At 50.0% G+C, this 21,743-nt stretch overlaps 8 protein-coding genes across 8 annotated transcripts; 1 reads left to right on the forward strand and 7 right to left on the reverse strand.

Moving 5' to 3' along the window:
* Positions 1-4,364: 4,364 nt before the first annotated feature.
* On the reverse strand, positions 4,365-4,632 carry PG986_006470 (uncharacterized protein; the record flags this gene model as incomplete). Its single annotated transcript, XM_066842692.1, has 2 exons — positions 4,365-4,378; positions 4,413-4,632. The coding sequence occupies 2 exons, from the start codon at positions 4,630-4,632 to the stop codon at positions 4,365-4,367; spliced, it is 234 nt and encodes a 77-aa protein (XP_066702554.1).
* A 99-nt stretch (positions 4,633-4,731) lies between these two features.
* Positions 4,732-5,377, reverse strand: PG986_006471 (uncharacterized protein; the record flags this gene model as incomplete). Its single annotated transcript, XM_066842693.1, has 2 exons — positions 4,732-5,251; positions 5,316-5,377. 2 exons carry the CDS (start codon positions 5,375-5,377, stop codon positions 4,732-4,734), a joined length of 582 nt encoding a protein of 193 aa, XP_066702555.1.
* Positions 5,378-6,111: 734 nt separating this feature from the next.
* Positions 6,112-7,752, reverse strand: PG986_006472 (uncharacterized protein; the record flags this gene model as incomplete). The annotated part of the gene is made up of 1 exon (XM_066842694.1): positions 6,112-7,752. One exon carries the CDS (start codon positions 7,750-7,752, stop codon positions 6,112-6,114), a length of 1,641 nt encoding a protein of 546 aa, XP_066702556.1.
* A 963-nt stretch (positions 7,753-8,715) lies between these two features.
* On the reverse strand, positions 8,716-9,363 carry PG986_006473 (uncharacterized protein; the record flags this gene model as incomplete). The annotated part of the gene is made up of 1 exon (XM_066842695.1): positions 8,716-9,363. One exon carries the CDS (start codon positions 9,361-9,363, stop codon positions 8,716-8,718), a length of 648 nt encoding a protein of 215 aa, XP_066702557.1.
* Positions 9,364-9,867: 504 nt separating this feature from the next.
* On the reverse strand, positions 9,868-10,534 carry PG986_006474 (uncharacterized protein; the record flags this gene model as incomplete). Its single annotated transcript, XM_066842696.1, is given in 2 exon segments — positions 9,868-10,335; positions 10,349-10,534. 2 exon segments carry the CDS (start codon positions 10,532-10,534, stop codon positions 9,868-9,870), a joined length of 654 nt encoding a protein of 217 aa, XP_066702558.1.
* A 794-nt stretch (positions 10,535-11,328) lies between these two features.
* Positions 11,329-12,790, reverse strand: PG986_006475 (uncharacterized protein; the record flags this gene model as incomplete). Its single annotated transcript, XM_066842697.1, has 4 exons — positions 11,329-11,705; positions 11,854-12,063; positions 12,139-12,679; positions 12,734-12,790. The coding sequence occupies 4 exons, from the start codon at positions 12,788-12,790 to the stop codon at positions 11,329-11,331; spliced, it is 1,185 nt and encodes a 394-aa protein (XP_066702559.1).
* Positions 12,791-15,603: 2,813 nt separating this feature from the next.
* PG986_006476 (coatomer subunit beta) lies at positions 15,604-18,213 on the forward strand (the record flags this gene model as incomplete). The annotated part of the gene is made up of 2 exons (XM_066842698.1): positions 15,604-16,326; positions 16,393-18,213. 2 exons carry the CDS (start codon positions 15,604-15,606, stop codon positions 18,211-18,213), a joined length of 2,544 nt encoding a protein of 847 aa, XP_066702560.1.
* Positions 18,214-19,710: 1,497 nt separating this feature from the next.
* On the reverse strand, positions 19,711-20,892 carry PG986_006477 (Mannitol-1-phosphate 5-dehydrogenase; the record flags this gene model as incomplete). Its single annotated transcript, XM_066842699.1, has 1 exon — positions 19,711-20,892. One exon carries the CDS (start codon positions 20,890-20,892, stop codon positions 19,711-19,713), a length of 1,182 nt encoding a protein of 393 aa, XP_066702561.1.
* Between the last annotated feature and the right edge of the window lie 851 nt (positions 20,893-21,743).

Genomic DNA, 21,743 nt, shown 5'->3' on the forward strand with positions numbered 1-21,743 from the left:
ATCTTTTTATTATTTTAAATAGCTTCGTGTACGAGCGAGATTTCGTAGGGTACGCTTATATTTTATTATTATAGTTATTTTTTAATAGTAGTATATATTTTAAAAACTCGTACTTTAAAAGGTACTCGAAAAGGTTTTAAAGTATACGGTAAAAGGGTTTAAGTGCTCTTTTAGTAGGTCTTCGCGAAATAACGCGTTTTATAAGCGACGTTATATATGTTTCGTATTTTAACTACGTTAAACCTTTAATCGAAATACTTTTAATTACGTACACGAGCTTTATAAAAGCTTCTAGACCTAAATATCCTGCTCTCGCATACTATTTTTCTCTTAAATTTATTTTTATATAAACTTTCTTTACGGGCTTTTTATTCGCTATAAAGCGTTTTATTATTATATAAGTGTTTATTACGCCGGCTGTATTTATTAGTGAGAGATTAGTATAAGAGGTAAATAAAGGCTTATATTCGATAAAAACTAAGTTATTTTTTCTTATAAGCTTTCGTATTACGATATTATTTTTTAGCGGTTCCACCCGTAGCGTATAATCTTTTTTATAGTATTAAATATTAACGCTTTTTAAAAGCGGTTCGGAGATAATATTAATATAAAAGCCTTCGATTAATGTTACCTTATTAAGTTTAAGGTCGGTTAGCTCGCCTCGCGTTATAAAGGTATTCTTTATAATTTTTACCCCGTACTTTTTAATTGGAAACGTAGTTATACCTACTTTTATAAATTTATTAGCCGAGGCTAGCATTAAAAACCCTAGCATTAATAAGTTCTCGCTATTAACGATATAATAAAAGCTATAACTATCGATTAGGGTTAATTATAAAAGGTTATATAGTTTTTTAATTCTAATAAACCGATATATTAAAATCCTTTTTAACGCTAAAGAGCGTGTAATTAATAATCGCGTATAATACTTCTCTTCGTGCGAAGCTGCCTAAATTAATCTAGCTAAGCTTAATAAACTATTAACGTAGCGAGGCTTATTTAGTATCGGAATTTAATCGGTATTTAATCTCCGCGTACGCCTCTTAGTTTAATTAAATTAACCGGTTAAAGGGTTTACCTTTAGTCCTTTTAATAAAAGTATACTTTAAAGAGTAATAGTTCGCTAATAGTTAACGATAGCGTGGCCGAGTATCGAAACGAGGTCTATAAAGGTAATTATAACTTAATAAGCTTTACGATTTACGATTATTAATTAATCCGTACTCTTTTCGCCTATTATTAAGCGAAGCATAGAATAAATTTTTTTTTCTTCGGTTCGTTCCGTTTTACCTGCTTTTTTAATAGCGAGCTTAGTATAATTAAATTTATTAGCGTATATCTTTTTTACTTCGTATAGTCGAGTTCTTTTAATCGACGTTAACCTTATCCTCGTATTAATCGCTTATTAATCGCTTTAAACTATATACGGGTTATTAAATATCTCTACACTTTAAGGATTCTCTTAGAAACCGCGTTTATATAAGCTTTACTCTATTATATTAGTTAAAACTAAAAATCCTTTCCCCTTAGCTTAGTTCGTTTTAAAAGTTTATTATATTAATTTCGAACGAAAGTAATATACGAACTCGCGAAAGGTTTAAACTATTATTTAAACTAGCGAATAATATTTTAAAGCGTAAATAATTAGTTTAACTCGTAAATATTATTATAAATTACGTTAACGTACGCTTTCGAAACCGTAAACTTAATTTACTTATTAATAATAATAAAAGCATTTTTCCGTAACGTGGTTTACTATTACGCGACGTATATTACTTAGCGACGCACCTTAATTTAATTTTAATATAATTAAACTTTAACGCGTAATATTTTTATAACTATAATGCTTAATTAATCCTAAAAAGATCGGATAGTTTTAATATTTTAAGCGATACGAAACGGACCGAATTAAATAAACTAAAAAGTAATAATAAAAGTTTATAATATACCCGAATTAACTTTATGTTATCGAATTTACGGCCGAATTTTAAAACGCGAAATCCGACCGAAACGACGTAAAATAAATCTAATTAAAAAAGAGGTACTTCGTAAATATATAATTAATTTAAATATCCGAGGAATACTTCCCGATTTCGCTAATATAAAAAATATGGCTAATTTTTTTACCGCGTTACGCGGCGGCGACCGCGTCGGTAAGTATTAAGTTAAGCGTTTTATTAACCGTAACCCGGATTTAAAAACTAAAATAAATCGTCGGTATAATTATTAAAAAGCTTTTTATAAGGATTTTAAAGTTATTTTTACCTGGTTTACGCTGGTCGTAAATATAAAGGCGAAATACGGGATCGTTAACGAAAATATTTAAAATTTCGACGAAACCGGTTTTATAATAAATATAATCGGGTTAATACTTATCGTAATACGCGTTAAATAGCGTAAAAAAACGAAATCGAACTAACTTAATAATCGGGAATAAATAACGGCGATTAAATATATTAATTCGTAAAGCTAATATATTCCGCCGTTTTTAATCGTTTAAAGTTAATATTACCTCGCGAACTAGTCCCGCGAAACCGATTTACCGGGCGATTAAATAATTAAGCCGACTTTTAATAATTAAACTAATAACGAGATAAGTTTAAACTAAATTAAGCACTTCGATAAATATATTAAATCGTAAACGAAAAATCGCTACCGCCTCCTAATTCTTAACGGTTACGAGAGCTATATTTCGGCCGAATTCGAAATATATTATTAAAACAACGATATTATTATTATTAATATACCTCCCCATTTATTATATTTACTTTAACCTTTTAATATAGCACTTTATTCGCCTTTAAAACGTACTTATTCGAAAAAAATCGAGCTATTTATTAAGGCTTTTATAAACTATATTACTAAGCTCGAATTCTTTATCGCTTTTAAAGCCGCGTATTTTACTATTTTTACGAAAGCTAATATTAAATTTAGATTTAACGCATTTAATTTAATACCTTATAACCTTAACGAGGTAATTAATAAGCTAAATATACGTCTCTAAACGCCTATACTTAACCTATCCCGTCTAGGAACGGCTAATACCTACGACTTTTAAACGCCGTTTAACCACTAATAAATAACTAAGCACTCTATTTATATTAAAAAAAGGGTATTTACCTATTAAAAAAGCTCTCCGACGCCGATTTTAAATACGGTAAACTAAATAATAAAAAGTATAACTAAAATAATCTATAAAATAACCTTTATACACGATAAGATATATATATTAAAAAAGGCTAATTTAACACTTTTTAAGCGCCAGAGAGCTAAAAAATCGCGAGTCCAGTTTAAAAAAGCCCTTATTATTAAGGAATCTTAGCAGCTATAAAACGAAAAAGTAAAAAAAAAGCGTTTAGCGCCCGATAAAAATAAAAATAAGGGTTCGTTAAAACGGAGGGCGACCGGTAAAAAACGCTATAATATTTACGGCGAAACAGGTTATAATACGTAAACATATAAAAAGGATATAAAATTAAGCGAGGAATCGGATAGCGAATAGTTTTAATTAATTTTAAACGTTATGATTAAATTAATTTATATAAAAGGGTCGAAAAGTAAAAAAGGTGCGTCGCTAAGTAATATACGTCGCGTAGTGGTAAACCACGTTATTATATAGCGGTATATTTTTATACTCTATTTATTTTGTTTAAGTTTAATATGCTTAATAATATCGTCGATAAACGTGTCGTATATCGGCTCCGAGTTTTTTACCGCCGTATATGCGTTTATTACAGGGTTTATTAAACTAGTCTCGCTTGTTAATTAAAAGTTTTTAGTTAAACCTTGCTTAATTTTATCGATTATGCGTAGTTTAGGTTTATTATAAAAATAGGCGTCGTTAAGTGTATTAAGATTAAGGTGTATTTAAATGCTACGCTTAAAAGCATTTATTTTAAGCGAGTTATACTAATTTAATTAGTTTCGCTTAGTTTCGAGCCTAATATTAACTAGTTTAATAAAAAGTTTAAATATAGTGGGCGTCGTGGAAATAATGAGAAAATAAAAAGGTATAAGAAAACACAGATCTAAAATCGCTTTTTAATACGCAGGGTTTAATAAAATAAGCGGTATAATAATAATAACGAGCTTATTTAATAGAAAACGCCGGCTTATAACTATCGCACTATAAAGAGCGTTCGAATAGTATATTAAGTATTAAAGTACTGTTTAAAGGAAAAAAAGAAAGGATAAAAAAAAGGTGCTACCGTATTAATAAATATATAAATAAAATGTCTTGCGTAGCGCGCTAGGCGCGTTAAGGGGCGACCCCCTGTCTCCATCCTCCTGCGACATATCGCCAACCCTTGCCTCTTCGAGACAACGCCAAATCCGGCGGCGGTTACGCCAGCCCACCGGTAGATTCAGAGTCTCGTCACTGGGCTCGTGAATTTTGGGCTTCGAGAGCTTACGCACGAGAAGCTCCCAGTCCCAATGGCCGCCGTTTCTTTGCTTTTCGCGGACGACCTCACTATCCAAGTCCCAGAGCCAGGGCAGCCGTTTCTTGTTCGCGAGTGCTTCGCACCACCAGTCTTGACCATAACCTACCGTCTCCTCTTCGGTAATGCCTATCTCCGCCTTCAGCCTTTCGAATGCTTCCGGCTGGATATTTTGAAGGATTGCTTCGGTCATGTTGGCCAAGCCCAATGGCGCTACTTCTAACAACTGTGGTTGCTGTAAGCACAACATGTCCGAAAAGGGTGGTGCGAGGAAACTCTCAATAAGCAACGGTTAACTAACCTTGCCGTTTTCCGGCTCACCATCATCCGGTTCCCAATAGACATTCCGACAGCCAGTACCCCCATAATAGTCGTGCGGTTCCGGTAGAATGTACTGACTTCTTGAGCTGGGCATGCGATGAAGCAAGACTTCCCACAGCTGCTTGACCGAGGATATTTCCTCGCCGGGCTGTGCCTGGAACGTGTCCCGCGACACTGGTCGGCTACTCATGAAGCGCTGGGCCAGATGGGAACACAGTTGGTGCACGGGGAAGTACAGATGGCCACCGCCCATGCTGATGTCCATGGCTATGGCGTTCTCGCCCGAGGCCACGACGGGAAAGACGTTGCGCTCGTGGTAGTCTGCGGGGAGCTGCAGAACACGGCGTTGGGCATGTTCGGGGTGCAGCTCCGGGAAAGGAACAGACGGGTGGGAGCGAAACGTGTCGAGTTTGATAGTAGCATCGTCTGGAGTGGTGTGGCCAGTCGTCAACACCACTACACGAGTGAGCCAATCCTTGGAGTTGTCGTCACTGTCGTGATTTTAGTTAGACCAGGCCCGATGATGACATTGCATACGGTCTTTCTTATACGTACCGGGCGCTGGGTTCCAAGAAGGGGCCGCCGCAGATGCAACAATAGATCTGGCTGCGCGGCATACTCGGGAACTATATGGAACACCGAGAGAGAAGGCAGAGAGCTGAGTGTATGAACCGAGGGGACGAAATTAGCAAACATAGCTGTCCAGCCAATCCCTTTATTCAAATGATCGATCGAGCTAAGGGATAAATGTGTACAGGCTGTGTTCTATTATTAGAAGTAAGCCTGCGCCACCCTTGAATAGCGATAATTTAGACCTCATCGCCCCCTATCCCTTCAAAGCTATGAAGTCTCCAAGCGTACTGGCGAGCTGGTTTAAGTAGCCATTCGGTCGTTAATAACCGGGCGTTTGCCCTCAGGCGGACAGGGCAGGCAAAGGCCAGGGTCAGGGCCCTTGTTTGCTCTGTTGGCGAGGAACATCAAGCAAACAACAATCCACCTTGGGTTCAGGTGGCCGGGATTAAACTAGCACCGGGAATATCCCCTTAATGGCGAGTACGCTGCGTTTGGCATTACTTGCTATAAATAGCTAGCTAATTCCCGGTTTATCCGATTAAATATTATATCTATTCCGGAATAATTTAGGTATTATATTTATAATAATTATTACTTTATATAGTACGGCATAAAACGGTGGAAGCAGCGCTATCGCCATTAAGGGGATAATTATACGAGCACTAAAAGGGATGATATATAAAATAGTTGGCATACCCAGGGTGAGGCTAAAAAGGCAATACATTTACATCTATTTACTTTCTGTCCTTAAGTTTGGTCGCTGACAGAATCTACATACTCAAGACAAGGTCGCCCCATCCCGAGCCAGGGCCCAGTCGACCAACAGTTGCGGATTCTCCAGCACCGCCTTCTTGCACTTATACAACCATATATAGTGCGCCTCGGTCGCATCATACGACTCGTCCAGGATGGACTCCTGGCGCTCCAAGAACCCCTCCCGCAGCGAAAAGAACTCCTGCATGTCCGCGTCGTCCTTGATCTGCTCGAACGCGTCGAGCCACTGCCCGTACCGCAGCCGGTAGAACGCCAGGTCCGCCGGCGGCGGCTCGAAGTAGCGGCTGCCCGGCAGGAACTCGTGCGGCGGGCTGGAGAAGAAGGCCGGGGCGATGACGCCCGGGATGATCTCCTTCAGGATGACGCGCTTGCACGGGTACTTCCTCGACACGTTCATGACGGCGTAGTAGAGCTGCATGAAGCCCGACCGCAGCCGGTCGGCCAGGTCCGCGAGCCGGCGGTTCGCGCAGCCCAGCCAGAACCCCAGGAGCTCGTGGCGCAGCCGCTCCGTCCCAGCGGCGCCCGACGCCGCGAGGCAGTGGTTGCAGACGAGCCCGTCGAAGAAGGCCGGGCCGTCCAGGGCGCGCCCGTCCCAGTTCTCGAAGTCGCCGCGCCGCGTGCCGTAGCCGACCGACCAGCGCGGGTACCAAGCCCCGACGCGGAACGCCCGCAGCTCCTGCCAGCGGGCACAGCCGGGGCAGCGCGCCATGTGCAGGGTGAAGGGGACTCGGGTGGCGTCCTGCCGGTAGATGACAAAGACGGGGGCGTCTGGCATCGGGGGACCCTCGTTCCCGGCGGGGGCCGAGAATCCGGGGAAGTACCGGTACAGCGCGCACCCGTAGTACAGCTGCCGGCTGTGCGCGACGGGCACCGCGGGCGTGCCCCCGAGCGTGCCGTCGTACCGCGTCGTGTGGGGCCGCAGCTCGCCGCGCCGCCAGTTGCACTCGAGGCAGCGGCGTAGGTGTCGCTTGTGGCCCGCGTTGCGCCGCTCGTGCTCGAGCGCGAACGCGGCCATCTCCTTCCGCGCCCGCGCGAAGCCCGCCGGTGGCGGCTGCATCAGGAGCTGGAGCCGGGATGTCGGGTCGGCGCTTCCGGGGGGCATGGCGGCGTCGCGCGCTGTGGCGTAGCGCCAGTAGTTACCGGTGCACGCCCCGGAGTACTGTCGCCGCAGCCGCTTCTGCCCGAAGACGACGTCGGGCCGCTGCTTGTACCGCTTCAGGCTCTGCAAGTACTGGGCGTCGCGCGAGGACGGTTCCCAGCTAGAGACGGGTTCCGCCGCGGGCGAGCCGGGCTCGGGTTTTCGGTAGCCGAGGCCGAGGATGAAGTGATTGCCAAAGGCCGCGTGTGGCAGGAGACGCAGGCAGCTCGTGCAGGCCCATCGCATCGAGTCGCAGGCCGGGTCTCGCCAATCCGGCGATATGATATTGTGTTTCGGGCGGAAGATGGTGGTCACGCCGCCATGCTCCTCCAGCAGTTCCAAGGCGAGCAGCCGTTCGACATGGTTCAACTTTGAGGGGCTGATGACCCGGCGGTAGTGCGACGAGGTCTGGCTGAATGCGACGAGCGTGATGGGGTCCAGGTGGCGGATGATGCAGCACAGAATCTCCACCGGCAGCGAATCCAAAGGGAAAGTGACGGCAGCCATGTTGGTCTCTTCCGAACCCTGCAACGGGAGAGACTCAACGTGCATCTCCCGGCCACGTCCACGTCCCTTTATCAATTGCGCTGTGCCCCGTGACGACGTAAACATCGCCGCGGCTGGGAGGCTGTGCCCCGCGCTAACCAGCTCAGCTCATTCATTGCCCAGAATGACACAGCCCGTCCCGGCGTGTTAGCGCATGTGCTAACGCTGCAACGGCCAGCCATTTTGGTCTCACCGAACAGCAAAAATGAAGTCGTCCTCAATTCCGTTGAATCCAGTATCACCGGCACCTGAATTGTATGCTTTAACCCCCGGATTCTGTCCTCGTTCCTCCGCCAAGAATGGTTGATTTGACAGCAGCCAAGGGGCAGTTTTTGCTTCTTGTGGTCTTGCAGCTTCCCCCCTTGTCTTACGGGATCTGGGTCGCCCGAAATGCTCACCCACGTCCAATGGCCAAAGGCAGATCATCATATTGGCTCTATATATCTATTATAACAGTAAAATCCAATTGGATTTCAAAGGGGGTTCGCCCACCCCGCCTGTTATCCCCTTAATGGCGACAGCGCTACTTTCACCGTTTATGCTGTACTCTATGGACCAAATAATTGCCTATACTACTGGTATAATGTTTATTCCACTAGATATGATGGCTAGGAATTTATTCGAACATAATACCTATGCTGTCCTGGAATAGATGCAATGCCTAATCGGACAGATCGGGAACCAGTTCGTCATTCATGGAAAGTAGTGCCAAAAGCAGCGTTCTCGCCATTAAGGGGATAGTCTAGTTCTAAGAAGTCTGGCGTACAACTACCGTTTCGGTATTTAGATAGCGAAAAGACAAGTCATCGATTTATCCTATCCAGCCTAATTCAGCCTGCTGGAGATATCCCAAATCTACGTCCCCTTGACCGAAGGTCAAATTTCCATGTGTCTTTTGTATGTGAAACTCTGTCGATGCACACACTAAGTGATGATGCCCTGCGAGTTCCTGATCCACCACGTCGTCGGTATCTGGTCCTCCCCGCCCTTCCCGTCGGAGGTGGGACAGTTGAAGACACCCGTCACCTGCAGCTGGCCGTTGGACTCCATATAGGCGCTAATCACCGTACTCAGTATCACAGCGACGTCCTCGTTGCCGACGTAGATGGCCCAGTAGGGCTTCTTCTGCCCGTCGGCCACCGTCATGAGCAGGGCGCACTCGCCCTCCATGATGAAGACGGTCCACGGGTCCGCGCGCAGGTTGTTGGGCGTGAGGGTCCAGAAGCCGACGTTTGCCTTGACCCAGGCCCAGACGGCGTAGCAGTCGGCCCCCGTCGCGGCGGTGGGGGCGTAGGCGTCGCCGTTTTGGTAGAGGGATTGGCCGCACTCGGTGATGGCGGACTGGCCCGGGTCGCCGGGGTAGAACGACGCCATTTGGAGTTGTTTTCCGGGCCGGCCTTTTCCTAGGCGTGGACGAGCCAGGGTGGCGTTGGTGCGGATGTGGATGGCGGCGTCGGTGCCGCTGGGAGTGGTGTAGTCGATGCAGGTCATGTTGGGGATCTTGGGCTCAGTGGCACAAGTACGGGCCGAACAGAGGCCAGCGAAGGCGAGTAAGGGGAGTAGAAAAATCATAGTAGGTATTTTTTTTCGTTGGGTTCGAAAGAGCTGTGAGAGTTGGGTTTTGCTATATGCTTCGCAAATGAACATTCGTGGATGTAGGTGCTATGAGTTCAGTTAGTGGAAATAAGAGCTCGGAGGCGGAAAGGAACTCAAAAATTACATTATATCTTGTACGGTGGAAATTGTTTAATATTCACGTAGGAAAGGCTGAGCTCAATATCTCATAGTCATATGAACTAATACTTACCAGTCGTTGACTCACTCTTCCCATCCCCTGTGATACCACAGCCCGGTTCCAGAGGAGCATGGATGAGATATTATCGCCATGTTGAAATACTAGTCACTTTAATCTCAAATCGAGGATGGGCATGAATAAGGATCACTTATATGTTGTGAATGGAGGTTTATGTAGCAGCATGCTGTTACCATGACCTAATACCCTAAACTCGTGAATGGCATGGTAACGCAAAGCAGTGTAAGAAGCAACTTGCTCCGGCCAAAGTCGCAGTAGCCCGCTCACTTGGTGATGATCCCAGCCGAGTTCCGAAGCCAAAACGTAGCCTGCACCCTATCCTCGCCGCCCCTGCCATCCGACGTATTACAGCCCATAACCGCCGTGGCGTCGAGCTTGCCGTTGGCGCTGGTGTACTTGTCGCACGCGCTCTGGACCGCGGTCGCGACGTCCTGGTCGCCCACGTAGATGGGCCAGCGCGGCACGGCGCCGTCGAGCGTGGTCATGACGAGCGCGCAGGTCTGGTATACCACGACGACGGTCCAGGGGTCGGCGCGCAGGTTTTCCGGGGTCAGGGTCCAGAAGCCGGTGTGGGACTGGGCGAAGGAGGCGATGGCGGCGCAGTCGGCGGCGTCGGGCGAGCCGTCGTTGGGGCTGCCGTCTTGGACGAGGGAGGTGCCGCACTCGGTGATGGGGGCTGGCCCGGGTCGCCTGGGTAGAAGCTGGCCGTGGAGCGCTGGATCCCGCCGGGGCTTGAGCGGGAACGGTCAAGTTGCTGTGGATGTAGAGGGCGCCTTGGGTGCCGTTGGGCGAGGTGTGGTCGGTGCAGGACATGCCGAGGATCGGAACTGCGGTGGCGCAGGCGCTGCTTGCGACGGCATCTCTACCAGGGGAGACAGGGCTGGATGTGCAGAGGCCTGCAAAGGCGAGTAGAGGGAGCATGAAAAGCATGGTTGGTTTGTGTATGTCTCTGTGTTGAGGGTTGTGTATGTCTGTTTGTTGTTGTTGTTGTTGAGATATCTTGATAGTATAGTGAGAGTACAAAGCATCTCTTAGGCCTGGAGCGAAACTGGCCACTATAAATGCCTTACTGAACCAGCAGTTATATTGAATATTCTATAGATAGAACCCGAGGTTGTTACCTTTATTCACATATATGGTCAAGGAGTTAGATATATGGCTGTGTTTCCGTATTCACTGAGTATCGAGTGCGTAGGACAAATGGATATTCATCCCCATCGGCTATTTGCGTTTCCCTCCACCTCATCTCGAGGGTGAATCTCTCCGGGTGAATTATGTAGCTCCCATAATAGCTGTGACTATTGCAGGGTGGCCTGAGGATTTATACCAGCATTCACCATTATAGACCCTTTCAAAACAACAAATCAGCACATACGACCATATCCTGCTGAATACTAGGGATCCCGTCCGCTCTCCCATATATAAGCAGCAGAGAGCCGAATTAGTACTAGGGTCGGTGACGACCTGGGAATCCTCGGTGTTGTATGTTTTTAACTTTTTTAATATCTGATATCTTTTTGGGTGGGCGCCACAGCAGCATCCAAAGCTGAACTTTGACAATCCTCAAGACCATGTAGTATGCCTAGCCCCTCCAAAAACCCGGAAACCCTTGGGCGTGACAAACAACGGAGGGAATTTCAACCTTGTCTCCAACAGGTTGTCGCTGCCCTTTTTTTAAAATGTACTCATGAATCAAGACCATATCATACAAAAACACCTCAACACTACGGGACATCTGAACGCAGCATTCCTCCAGCATTGTGCGTGCCCGGCTGCGTAAACGACGAGGTCTCTATAGACCGTGTGCGGTCCGTTTCCGCCTTTGACTGTCCGGACCACCGGTTTTCGTAGGAGGCATCCTGGCTCATTTGATAAGGAGGAGGCTCTGAATCCAGCAGATACCTTTCACGATCCCTTTCATTCTCTCCTTCCAGGCTGAGGATGGTATTGAGCAGGGTGTCGTAGGGTCGGCGCTTGGGGCTCCTGGGCGTCGAAGGGCGCCGGGCGGCGTTTGCTTGGTTTCCGAGTGGACTCCCGTTCCTCGACCTATCTATCTGCACGAACAAGGAGCGGAAAGAAGCCGTGCAAGCAACGACGAAGGCTAGAGGATACTTGGTAAGTGACTGGCTGTCTCAAGTGTGCCTCAGAAAAGGGGGCGGTGGTGTTCCAGAGACTAAACACCAGTCCCTTTTGTGGCGCAACCGGGATAACCTCGTGCAACCGGGATAGCCTCGAGAATCTTGACTCACCAGTTACAAACTCAATCGTGAACCAGAACCAGACCCAGTTCATGTTCTGCGCCTGTGTATTGATCGACGCCACCCTTCCGTGACGAACTGTTGCCCTGACCAGCGTGATGCCAATAGTGACCAGGATCATGCCGAAGAAACATGCCAGCACGATCTTCTTGCGAAGAGGGATTCTAACTTTCCATAGAATGGATATGGGGAAGATGATGACTGAATAAAAGACTGATTAGCCAAAGCCGTGATGTCTATCGGAATGAACTATGGATGAATGCTATTAAGACTTACTCAAAACGTCAGTAAATATGTCAAAGGTGCAGTTGATGATCGTAGCCCTCGTCTCCCGTTGGATGCCCTCCTCAGTCGAACACTGCGTCATCAGAAAGTCCACGGGGCTGGTCGTGCAGGGGTAGTCGGTCGTGCCAAGGACGACGGCGAGGCAGGCCGTGGTGATGGCGACGACGACCCACAGGCCGATGCGGAAGAGCCGGACCTTGGAGCCGAGGCGGTAGAAGAAGAGGAGGAAGTTGTACTTGACGGCCCAGATGCCGAGGATGCAGAGCAGGGTGTTGGCGAGGACGGCGTGCAGGGCCTTGGGCATGTCTTCGCGGAAGTCGGGGGGCCGGTCGATGTCGCCGTTGCCGACGGCGTCGATCAGGTACACGAGGTCCATCCGGATCTGGCAGAGGATGGCGTTGCCCAGCATCACGCCCAGGACCACGATCATCAGGTAGTCTTCGACGAACAGCTTCCGGAAGCAGACGAGTCGGATGCTGATTCGGGTGCTCAGTGCGACGACGCAAAGTGCGAAAAGGCCCCAGATGACGCCCTAGTTGGATCCAGTAAGCATGGGGCTTTCTTCGTCGGGTGGGGGGCGGTTTACCTTGAAGGCCGTCAGTGACTGTAGAAATCCGGTTTCATGATGCGCTGGTTGATCCATGGTGATATCTCAATTGATGGTAGGTACGACGGCACGGTACGTGAGTGTCGAGTCCAGTGGAGACTTCATACTTCATCCAGTGCTGGCCGCAGGGAGAGAGTGTGATTGACAGAGAAGGTAAGGGGTGTCAAGGTCAAATAACAGTTGCTCAGCCCCCACCACACCTCCATCGGATTCGTTCAACGGCTTAGTCAGACAGTGGGAGTCGCGTGCTGGTCGCCTTCCTAGTTATAAGCCGCTTGGGTGGCATTATGAACTCCGTTTGGACGGGACCCTGGAGCTGATACTAGACCAAGAGCCGTTGGTGGCGTGGGTGGTGCGGTAACACTTGTTCGAGCCGGCAATTTAACGTGTCGCCGCGCGGCAGGCAATGCCACGCGACCAGTCACGGCTCCTGGAGATCAGCCTTTAGCTGTTAGTCTATGCTGGTAACTAGTTTATTTCCCTATATATAACTCAGTCTCAACGTTCAAGGTGGTCAGAAATTGGCTGCTGAACAAGTCAGCTTGCCTTGTCGTCAACGCCATTGTCATATGCATTGGGTCATGCTACACGTAATATTTACCTCTGGTATTCTCCGCCAGTTACCGAGAAACAGAAATCAGAGCTGTGAACTGCCGGAATTTGGGATCCCAATTGGAGTAGACCCTTGACAATGGCCCCTGGGTTTGCCATGTTGTCTGAGACGCTTGGCATGCAAGAATTCCCAAGGGAATGAACAGGGAGGAGATACCTGGGATATGCAAAACTCGCATAAGTCAGGGCTCGGGCAGATATATCTGAGCTTATTGGCGGGGTCAGCCGCCCGTACTCGGGTCCTCCGGATGAGGATGAGCGATGTGTTCTTGGCGCTGATATGGTTTCTCACCAAATACACCGACTGCGCCGCAAACAGATCCTTGACATATAAAGCTTCTACCCGTAGGAGGTACAGTGGTGTTTTTGACGCCTCCAAAACGTTCAATTGACAGACTCGGCGTTCAGTGAAGCAATTTGTGCCAGGATATGGGACACAGAACCAGCGTGGTGGAAAGGGGGGGCAGGTAAGCCCGAAAGGATTACCACCTAGGCAAGATATTACCGGATCCGGCGCTGACCACCTTCCTCTCCATCCAGGCAATGTTTCCTCTTTGGCGATGAGATTCTCAGTCCGAAGGGAATACATAAGCTAGTAGCCCTCCTTGCTTGCCAGGCCCGCTCACATGAATCCGAGATCATTACAAAAGCTTCACTACATGGAGATTGCTCATATCGCACCCCAATAGGCCCTCCCAGCCCTGTCCCTCGTGAACCAGCAATCCCAAGCGCTCAGAGGAACCCACTAGTCCATCCACGGAAGCCCACTGCAGTGTTGCGTGTTAGCCGTGATCTGATAAAGCAAAACCGAAAGGTCTTTGGCGAAATTTTCGGGAGAAACTTCAAGTCCGCAACAGCCTCCTGCAAGAACATGGGGTTTAGAATTATAGCTATAACACTCGCAGAAAAGAAAGGTACCCGGTACAGACGCGGCATGGTCCATGGAAGACTCCCAGATATTGCACCAGCGTCTCTGTGCCAACACATGTCGTTGACCAGGGTTGACTTCCACGATCCTGCTAGGTACACATCTTGGGCGCGCCATTCGCTCATCCATTTTACGAGTCCGGAGACGGCAGGTAGTCTACCAATGGGGAACGTCATATCCCTGGAGGAGTATTTGAATGCTCCATTATGCCAGAAGTCCGACAACTCATACAGTGAAAGGCATGATGGTTCTCGCCATGAGAACTCCCAGTCGACCGTACTTTTCACATCGCCGCACTCGCAGTTTGGCTCAAGCCTACATCTCCACGGGACGTCGCTGGGCGTGAAGCATGTCAAGCGGGTTGAGAGTTGTTGCTCTTGGAAGGCCCACGCGCGGCGCCTCCAGAGGTCTGAGTCGTCGTACGAAGCACGGATGCCGCACAAAGGACGCTGTCGGGCCCAGATATTGAGATCAGAGCCATCAGGTGCACCAAGTGTTTCGAGTTGTAGACATGCCAACTTGGTGATGAATTCGCAATCTAGGAACGGAACGTGTATCGATGGCGACAAGGATGCAGCTATGGTCAGATATGCCTCCTCATAAATGGAGCCTATGGAGGACCAAAGAAGTTATATTCTTTTTCCAGGTCATCAACGTTGGACTTTATAGCCTCGCGAAATGATCCTGGGCCCCAGCAATAACTGAGAGCTTTGTACTGGAACGGCAAGCCAGAGGCGGCAGTTGGTACAAAGTTCATCGTCCAGTCCCAAAACTGCCGCCTAAAGAGAGGTAGTAAGGACCCCGAATCGCAAACACAAGAATCGGTATGTTGGAGACTGTGGCTTCAGCAAGTCAAGCCTCAATTGACGCGCCACAAGGGACCGATAAGACAAGGCTGCCAATTGAATTGACTTGGAGGTTTATCGGGAGTGGGGCACAACCGGCAGGCCAGGGGGCCAGGTTGGCTGGACTTGGACAGCGGGCTCGCTCAATTCAACGTGTCTCCAACTAATTGCAGCTGGCTTCAATCAATTGCGCTGCATTGCACCCGATAATAATTGTACTGAATTGCTGGCCAGCGCAGCTCCCTCCTTTCTCCATCCCACTTACGATCACCCGAGGGACGAATTGACGTTCTTGACGCAACCGCCTCGCAGCAATAGCTCTCCGACGGCCTGGGCTTCTTCGATGCGTCTTGGAGGATAAGCTGGCCTCGTAATCCCTATTCAAGCTCCCAGCTTCACGAACCACACCGATCCCCCCCGCGGCCTCACCTCCAACTCCTAGAATCGCTGCGCCAGCCGCCACAATGCGTCTGGACGTCAAGCGACAGCTCTTCGCGCGCAGCGAGCGTGTGAAGGGCATCGACTTCCACCCCCAAGAGCCCTGGATCCTCACCACCCTCTACTCGGGCCATGTCTACATCTGGTCATACGAGACCCAGCAGGTCGTCAAGACCTTCGAGCTCACCGACGTCCCCGTCCGCGCCGGCCGATTCGTCGCGCGCAAGAACTGGATCGTCTGCGGCAGCGACGACTTCCAGCTCCGCGTCTACAACTACAACACCTCCGAGAAGATCACCTCCTTCGAGGCCCACCCCGACTACATTCGCGCCATTGCCGTCCACCCGACCCAGCCCTTCATCCTGACGGCCTCCGATGACATGACAATCAAGCTGTGGGACTGGGAGAAGGGCTGGAAGTGCGTCCAGATCTTCGAGGGCCACAGCCACTATGTCATGGGACTGGCCATCAACCCCAAGGACACCAACACCTTCGCCTCCGCCTGCCTGGACCGAACTGTCAAGATCTGGAGCCTGGGCTCCTCCACAGCCAACTTCACCCTCGAGGCCCATGAGGCTAAGGGTGTTAATGCCGTCGATTACTATCCCCACTCCGACAAGCCTTACCTCCTCACCACTTCGGACGACAGGACGGTCAAGGTCTGGGATTACACCACCAAGTCCCTGATCGCCACGCTCGAGGGCCACACTAACAATGTTTCTTTTGCCATGTACCACCCAGAGCTCCCGGTAAGTCAAAACGCCCGCCTCTCATTGGAGCAAGGCCAGCTAGTCTGACCGCGCATTGCATTACAGATCATCATTTCGGGTTCAGAAGACGGCACCATCAGGATATGGCACGCAAACACATATCGGTTCGAACAAAGTCTCAACTACGGCCTCGAGCGAGCATGGTGTGTCGCCTATCAGAAGGGCAAGCAAGGAGTCGCCGTCGGTTTCGACGATGGTGCTGTCGTCGTCAAGCTCGGTCGCGAAGAGCCGGCAGTGTCCATGGACGGATCCGGCAAGCTGATTTGGGCCCGACACAACGAGGTCGTCTCGTCGATTATCAAGGGCGGCGACGCATCGCTCAAGGACAACGCCCCCATTACTCTCCCCACCAAGGATCTCGGCACTTGCGAAGTCTACCCTCAAACCCTTATCCACTCCCCGAACGGCCGATTCGTCTCCGTATGTGGTGATGGCGAGTACATCATCTACACCGCGCTTGCCTGGAGAAACAAGGCTTTCGGTTCCGCTCTGGACTTTGTCTGGGCGTCCAAGGAGAACAGCAACGATTTCGCTATTCGCGAGTCGGCCACTAGCGTCAAGGTCTACAAGAACTTTGTCGAGAAGACGGGCGGACTTGATATCCCCTTCTCCGCTGATGGTTTGACCGGAGGCGTCCTGCTCGGTGTCAAGGGTCAGGGTGGAGTCTCGTTCTACGACTGGGCAACCGGTGGTCTTGTGCGTCGCATTGAGGTTGAGCCCAAGGAGGTCTACTGGTCTGACAGCGGCGAGCTGGTAGCCCTGGCTTGCGAGGATACCTGCTACGTCCTGAGGTTTTCGCGTGAAGCTTACGTCGAAGCCATCCAGGCGGGCCAGGAGGACGAGGATGGAGTTGAGGCCGCCTTTGACGTTATCACCGACATCTCCGAGTCTGTGCGGACAGGTGAATGGATTGGCGACTGCTTCATCTACACCAACAGCACCAACCGGCTGAACTACTTGGTCGGTGACCAAACCTACACAGTGTCCCACTTCGACCAAGGGATGTACATCCTGGGCTACATCCAGAGGGACTCGAGGATCTACCTTGCCGACAAGGATGTCAACGTTACTTCCTTCGCCCTGTCATTACCCGTCTTGGAGTACCAGACCCTAGTGCTTCGTGAGGAGATGGACGCCGCCAGCGAGCTTCTTCCCAGCATCCCCGAAAACGAGATGAACAAGATTGCCCGTTTCCTGGAGGGCCAAGGCCACAAGGAGATGGCTCTCGAGGTGGCGACAGACCCGGAGCACAAGTTCGAGCTCGCCTTGAGCCTGAACCAGCTGGAGATCGCTTTGGAACTGGCCAAGCAAGCAGATGTCGACCACAAGTGGAAGACTGTTGGCGACGCCGCTCTTGCGGGCTGGCAGTTCCCTCTGGCGATCAACTGCTTCACGAACGCCAAGGACCTTGGCTCTCTTCTCCTGATCTACACTAGCATCAACGATCGGAAGGGCCTGGCGTCTCTGGCTCAACAAGCCGAGGAGGCTGCCGCACACAACGTCGCCTTCACATGCCACTGGCGGGTGGGTAACCTGGACAGCTGTATCGACATTCTCACCAAGACCGGTCGCTTCACCGAGGCCGTTCTCTTTGCGCAAACGTATAAGCCCAGTGCTGCCCCCGAATGCGTGGCCAAGTGGAAGGAGAGCCTCGAGAAGAACAAGAAGGGCCGCGTGGCCAAGATGATCGGCGCGCCGACGGAGGACGAGGAGCTCTTCCCCGAGTGGGATGAGTGGCTGACGCTCGAGAAGAACGGTGGAGGTGTTGCTGTCAATGGCACCGACAACCTGATCGAGGTTGATGATGCTGCCGAGGAGGCGGAGGAGGAAGATGACGAGGAGGAGGAAGAGGAAGAAGAAGAGTAGTTAAAGCGATTACGGTGAACGAATGGATGTCTGGGGTATAGAGAAAGATGAGGAAGAAGCGGGCTTAGGCTATGATGGTAGTGCTCTATTGCGGGAGGCATAAGGCCTGCCCGCAGGTAGCATTAAGGCAAAAAACAACAACCCTTTGATCTTAAAAAGTAGACATGGCTTCGAAGACATGGATGGTGGAGTTCCGTGGTCTTTTGCCTCCTGTTCCCTATCTTGGTTTTCCAAGACGAATGAATGAAAAGCGAACGTTCTAGAATTTGCTATGCGGACATTGGATATGAGTGAGGTGACGACGAGCCCGTGGCAGTAGAGGTACGGCTTTGAACTCGAGGGCATTCTGGTTTGGCATGATTCACTGATCGGTCACGGCGACATGAGAGTAGCCATCTCAAGCCACATGGCACTTCTTCGTGGATGTGCGTGCCCACATCACCCTTCTAGTCATGCTCGCCAAACAGAATGTACAATGTTGCCGAGGAAAGCTGCCTCGTTGTGCACTGCCTCAATCTTCCTCCATGGCATGTTATGTAGGCGGCCCTGGACCCAGCAGAGCCAATCTAACGAATGTATCGCCAGACCGAGACAGTTCAATCAGCATATTCGATCGCCCGCATCAATCTGTCCCGAAGCAGTAGGATTCGCAGCCCAGCACGCTCATTGATTGCTCCTACTCAACCCAACGAGCAAATGACACAGTGCTTTTTTTTTTTTTTTTTTTTGCGCTGTGGCAAGTGTTGCTTTGCAGTCAAGCGGTCAGTTACTGGCACCCACGGACAGTTGGGGTTTCCCGGCGACAACACGATCATGTTGCTTTCGGTTACTTCGGAGGGAACCAGTCAGTACTCCCGCCGTCTTGGGGAAACTAGGCTAACACTAGCCATCACCGAGAATAACTGATCCAATTGTGCTGTAGATTGGTGAATTGGAGTGAATGTTAAACCATCACGAGGATGTCCCGTATGTGAACTGCCACGGGGCATTAATAGCAAACAGTCAGCAAGTTGAGAATGCGTGAAGGGATTGTAGCAAGAATGAAACCAACCGATCGCAGATACGAAGTCACATCGCAATACAAGAAAACACATAATTTCGTTATCATGTTTCAATTTTGATGAGGCCTGGCACGCATCTATGAGAGTGCAAAAGTCCTTTTAGCCGAATCTATATACATGAGAACTAGAGTACCGTGGGTCCTGTAGAAATGCAAGGCCCGACTACCTAGAAGACAGTATGAGGACTGTGTTTCGTAGATGTCACAAAACGCAAACGCCAGTGTCCATGCCCCTCTTGATTCCCTTAATCGCATGCGCGCCTCGCTGAACAAGCGGCGGTGCAAAAGCCGCAGAAATCAAATGTCGTAAAGTCATAATTAATAAAGAAAAGGTGGTGGCAGCAGAATCGAAGGTGGAGAAGTAGAAAAGGTGGTGCTGTTTGTGGGGTAAAATGGAAACATCCACAACCACAGCTCTACTGGCGGTGCTCCGTAATTCAATCTTGACTGTCGGCCTGGACCTTTTCCACAATCTTGACGACGTGGGGGTACAGCTTGTCCGAGGTGGTGAGACCACAGACCTGGGAGACAACACCGTGGGCATCGTTCTCGGCCATGATCTTGGCGAGCTCCTTGCTCTCGTCGTCGCCCTCGATGTCCTGGAAGCGGAAAGCCATCTCGGCGGCACCGAGCAGAGCCTCGATGGGATAGCCCTTCTCGGCCAACTCGGCAGCAGGGGAGATGAAGCGCTCCTTTCGGCTCAGCTTGCGCATGGGGGCGCGGCCGACGCGCTCGACTCTATCAGCCAAATGAGGGTTGCTGATACGGGTGATGATCTTCTGCTTGTAAGCCTCCTGCTCGTCTGCCGGGATACCGTGCTTCTCGACGATCAGCTTGCTGGTCTCGGCGAGAGCGGCAGAGACCATGGCCTTGATCTCCTTGTCACGCAGAGCATCGTCGACGGTCTGCTTCTGTCTGTTGTAGCCGTGGTAGGCGGCGGTGGCGTGGCCGGTGTTGACGGTGAACAGCTTGCGCTCAATGTAGGGCAGCAGGTTGTCGACCCACTTGATGCCGTCGATGGTGGGGATCTCGTGGGAGTCGAAGGGGGTCTTCTCGACGACCCACTCGTAGAACTTCTCCAGCGTCACGTCGAGGCCAGCGTCTTCCTTCTGGGCGGGGACGATACGGTCGATAGCCGAGTTGGCGTAGGCGGCACGGAGGTGGTGGTCCTCAAGACGGTGCTCCGGGGTGTTCTTGGGGTCCTTGATGTGTCCGGCGAGGGTGTCGGTGGCGCCAATGGCGTTCTCGCAGGCAATGACAGCCAGAGGCTTGAGGTCGTGGGATCGCTTGTCGATACCCTTGGCAATGACGGGAGCGATGAACTTGAGGATGTTGGGACCGACGGAGCAAGTGACAACGTCGGCAGTGGCAATCTCGTCGACCAGCTCGGCCTCGTTGTACTTGGAGTTGATGGCGCGGTAGTTTGTGATTGTCTTGACGTCGGTTCCCTCGGTGCCGACTTCAATGACCTCGTAGGAGGGCTTGGCGTTCAGCTTGTTGACGAGGTCGTCCATGACATCGGCGAAGACGACTTCGTAGCCAGACTCGTGGAGGAAGCAGGCGACGAAGCCGCGGCCGATGTTGCCGGAGCCAAAGTGGACAGCCTTCTTGCCGGGCATGATGGCGGTTGGAGAAGGGTGTTGTGGTTGGTTGGAGTGTAATAGGTTGAGTGGAGTTGTTGGTTGAGCTTTCAAAGATGGAAGCTCAGATTGACGGTGTTTGTTGTTGGTGGATGTTGATGGAAAGGTCAACAGAAGGGAGAAGGTGAGGCAGTATAAATAATACACGATCAGAGACGATCAACTGGCAGAAGTGGGTAGATTATTGGATGTCGATGGAGAGGTGGAGAGTATGAAGTCAGCAGAGTGGATGGGAAGAGAAAGGTGGGAACGGGGAAATTTATATTGCCAGAGGGCACGATCGATGTGAAGGCAATCGAAATCGAATTCCAGGTGAATGTTGGGAAGGGCATTCAATGTACCGCAACTGGCAATTCCAAACTGCCTGACTGATGACGGATCTAGGGGACCTGGGACCGATCAATGGCTTGTGTGGGTAGGTGGGTAGGGGGTGTGTGAGTGGAGGGAGTGGGCGAGCAAGAGGAACCCACAATGATGCAAGTACCAAGAGGATGGCGGGGTTCCATCTTCTGATTAGCGGCTGCTGCTTGGGGCTGGCCTGGAAGTACTTCTTGGGGTGCACTGGGTGCTGGTACAAGTAGTACGAAGGTTGGGCTGGGTGTCTCATTGGCCAGCACGCCAAATGCAGGCCAATAATAGACGCCCCCCATTCCGTCAGCGAGTGTTTTTTTCTTCTTTCTTTTCGGGCTTGCGAAAACAGTTGATGCAGCTACAGGTACAGGCACAGGGTGGGCTTGTCGTCATGCAACGCAATGCTACCGAACTATCTGTCTGTGATCATGCTTGGCAACCCTCCGATAGCCTCTTCTGGCTCGTCTGGGGGTGTCAGA

The sequence above is a fragment of the Apiospora aurea genome, assembly GCF_038362705.1.
Source record: "Apiospora aurea strain CBS 24483 chromosome Unknown utg000004l_segment0_segment0, whole genome shotgun sequence".
In the NCBI taxonomy this organism is placed as follows: Eukaryota; Fungi; Ascomycota; class Sordariomycetes; order Amphisphaeriales; family Apiosporaceae; genus Apiospora; species Apiospora aurea.